Source organism: Sinocyclocheilus grahami, unplaced genomic scaffold (genome assembly GCF_001515645.1).
Source record: "Sinocyclocheilus grahami isolate Dianchi unplaced genomic scaffold, SAMN03320097.WGS_v1.1 scaffold243.1, whole genome shotgun sequence".
In the NCBI taxonomy this organism is placed as follows: Eukaryota; Metazoa; Chordata; class Actinopteri; order Cypriniformes; family Cyprinidae; genus Sinocyclocheilus; species Sinocyclocheilus grahami.
The window spans coordinates 76,811-79,371 of NW_015505422.1; the positions used below are offsets into that span (position 1 = coordinate 76,811).

Consider the following 2,561-nt stretch of genomic DNA (forward strand, 5'->3'; position numbering starts at 1 on the left):
ACACACACACACACACAAAGAAAAACAAGTAGATAGAATAGAAAAAAATAGAATGCTAGTGTTTGTTTGTTTATATATAATTATTATTATTATTTAAGTCAAATCTTAGTTGGTTTCTGGCTGTATTATCACCTGCTACTCTGCATATGCTTTTTTGAAGGAAACCCACGTTAGAAATGAGCAGATGCAGTTTTTTTTTTTTTTAAATATCACTGATCATTTTGGTCTGATGTTAACCAGCTGAGAGACACATTTCAGTGCAGATTGTCTTATTGTAATGCAATAACTGTTGAATTATAGACCATTACTGATTCTGAAGAACTCAAAAGGCATTTACACTGAACTCAAACAGCAAAAAAGCAGCCCTTTTAATTACCTCAGTAGAAATGTATGAAAATGTACTATGACCCCATTAAAAGATGAATTTAAAGTAAAAATAAAATAGAGAACTATTTCCTCTAGTCTAGCGTAAACTCAAGCACTAACAGGTAAAGAAAAAGACTATGTGATAAAGGTATGTGGTATGTGATAAACTCATCTGTTTCCAGGTTTATTATTGGCCGAGAGAAGCCAGGAGAGCAAAGTGAAGTGGCCCAGCTCATCCAGCAGACCCTTGAACAGGAGCGCTGGCAACGGGAGGTGATGGAACAACAATATGGCAACTACATGGGGGATGAGGAAGAGGTCGGTAGTACTGTCCTAGAATAGTTGTATTTGTATTTTTATTTAGTTAACAGTCTAATCTTGTACTTGTGTGTGTTTACCTACTTAAACCATAATTTCGGGACAAATTTGTCCTCAGAAGTGAGCTAAACCTGATAGGCCCATATATATAACCTGGTATAAAATTAAAGAAAGATTTCTACAAATTGAAAAAGATTGTATGGGTATATTAGGTTATAGTATTTATAAGCAGCTGTGTATAAAAACAATAGAAGTCTATGCAATGTCCCCATTTAGATGGTATATTAAAAGTAGTATATTAAAAGTAAATCGGACAGTAAAAGAAGATCACCTGCTGAATCGCTCTCATTGGACATTGTCACTCATTTACAGACAGTTTGTTCAGCTTGCTTATTTAAACCCTTTTTAGGTTTTGTGTGATATGCTTGACTACGTTGTCATGTTTTTAATGAACAAATCCATCATTGAGATTTGAACTGTTGCTTCCGACTAAAATAAGAGCTAAGAGTCCCCTATCCATACTATTGCTTTCTCCAGTGAAAAAACAGTTCTGAACAAATATGTTGGTGGATTTCGATGTCAGAAGACAACAGGAGATGCACTTTTTTACTGGTGGAAGCATTATTATGGATTATTGACTATTTTGACCAGAAGCTTCATGTTTTTAATGAACAAATCCATCATTGAGATTTGAACTGTTGCTTCCGACTAAAATAAGAGCTAAGAGTCCCCTATCCATACTATTGCTTTCTCCAGTGAAAAAACAGTTCTGAACAAATATGTTGGTGGATTTTGATGTCAGAAGACAACAGGAGATGCACTTTTACTGGTGGAAGCATTATTATGGATTATTGACTATTTTGACCAGAAGCAATGGTTTAAAGATAAATGCCTTAATGATGGATTTGTTTCTTACAAACACGCAGCTTTTCATTTCACAAGAGGTCAGCTGATGGACTGGAGTTTTGTTGGTTACTTGTGGATTTACTGCACAGGATCCATTGGTGAGCAAGTGACGTAATGCTGAATCTCTCCAAAACAGTCTCATCTACATGTTGGATGGCACGAGGGTGAGTACATTTTCAGCAAATTTGTATTTCTGGGTGAGCTACTCCTTTAAAATCTTCTCCATAGCTCTCAAATCTGATTACTGTTTTTACACATTCGTAGGCACCAGGTTTGACTGCATACACAAGCCGATAATTTGTGGCATATTCTGACATCAAATCGGATACAACACCTTGAGGCACCGAGTTGGTAATGTTTTAATGAGATTTTATAGCTTGGTGCAAGGGAAGATTATCATTGTACACTCTTAAAAATAAAGGTGCTTCAAAAGGTTCTTCAAGCGATGCCATAGAAGAACCATTTTTGGTTCCACAAAGAAACATTCAGTCAAGGGTTCTTTAAGGAATCATCTTTTTCTTACCTTTTTGTAATCTGAAGAACCTTCTTTCGCCACAAAGAACCTTCTGTGAAACAGAAAGGTTCTTCAGATGTTAAAGGTTCTTTATGGAACCATTTAGACAAAAAGGTTCTTCTATGGCATCGTGAAGCACCTTTATTTTTAAGAGTGTATTACAGCTTACATTCTTAATTTTGGTAAAAGTCATAAAGATTTACAATGCCATTAGTGTGAGTAAATGATGGCAGACTTTCCATTTATAGGCCTTTACATTTTTCAAAAGAACACATATGGACGTTTTTTCCTCTGACAAAAGAGTTCTGGGTTTCCACAGTTGTAAAGTTTTGATCTATGTTGCTGTTTGCACGACAAGTCCAAAAAAGTAATCACCTGTTTGCATTCATGTGTGAAGCTAAATCATGCAGAGCAGGAGAAGCAGCGCTGGCGTACTGAAAAGGCCCATTGGGTGAGT

At 36.0% G+C, this 2,561-nt stretch overlaps 1 protein-coding gene across 1 annotated transcript in view; it reads left to right on the plus strand.

Moving 5' to 3' along the window:
* LOC107598037 (neurabin-2-like) overlaps nt 1–2,561 on the plus strand; it is an 18,976-nt gene that overhangs the window by 15,970 nt on the left and 445 nt on the right. The window contains exon 5 of the mRNA XM_016289282.1: nt 549–684. Within this exon, the coding sequence (XP_016144768.1) occupies nt 549–684 (136 nt within the window). The remainder of the gene's footprint in view (nt 1–548; nt 685–2,561) is intronic.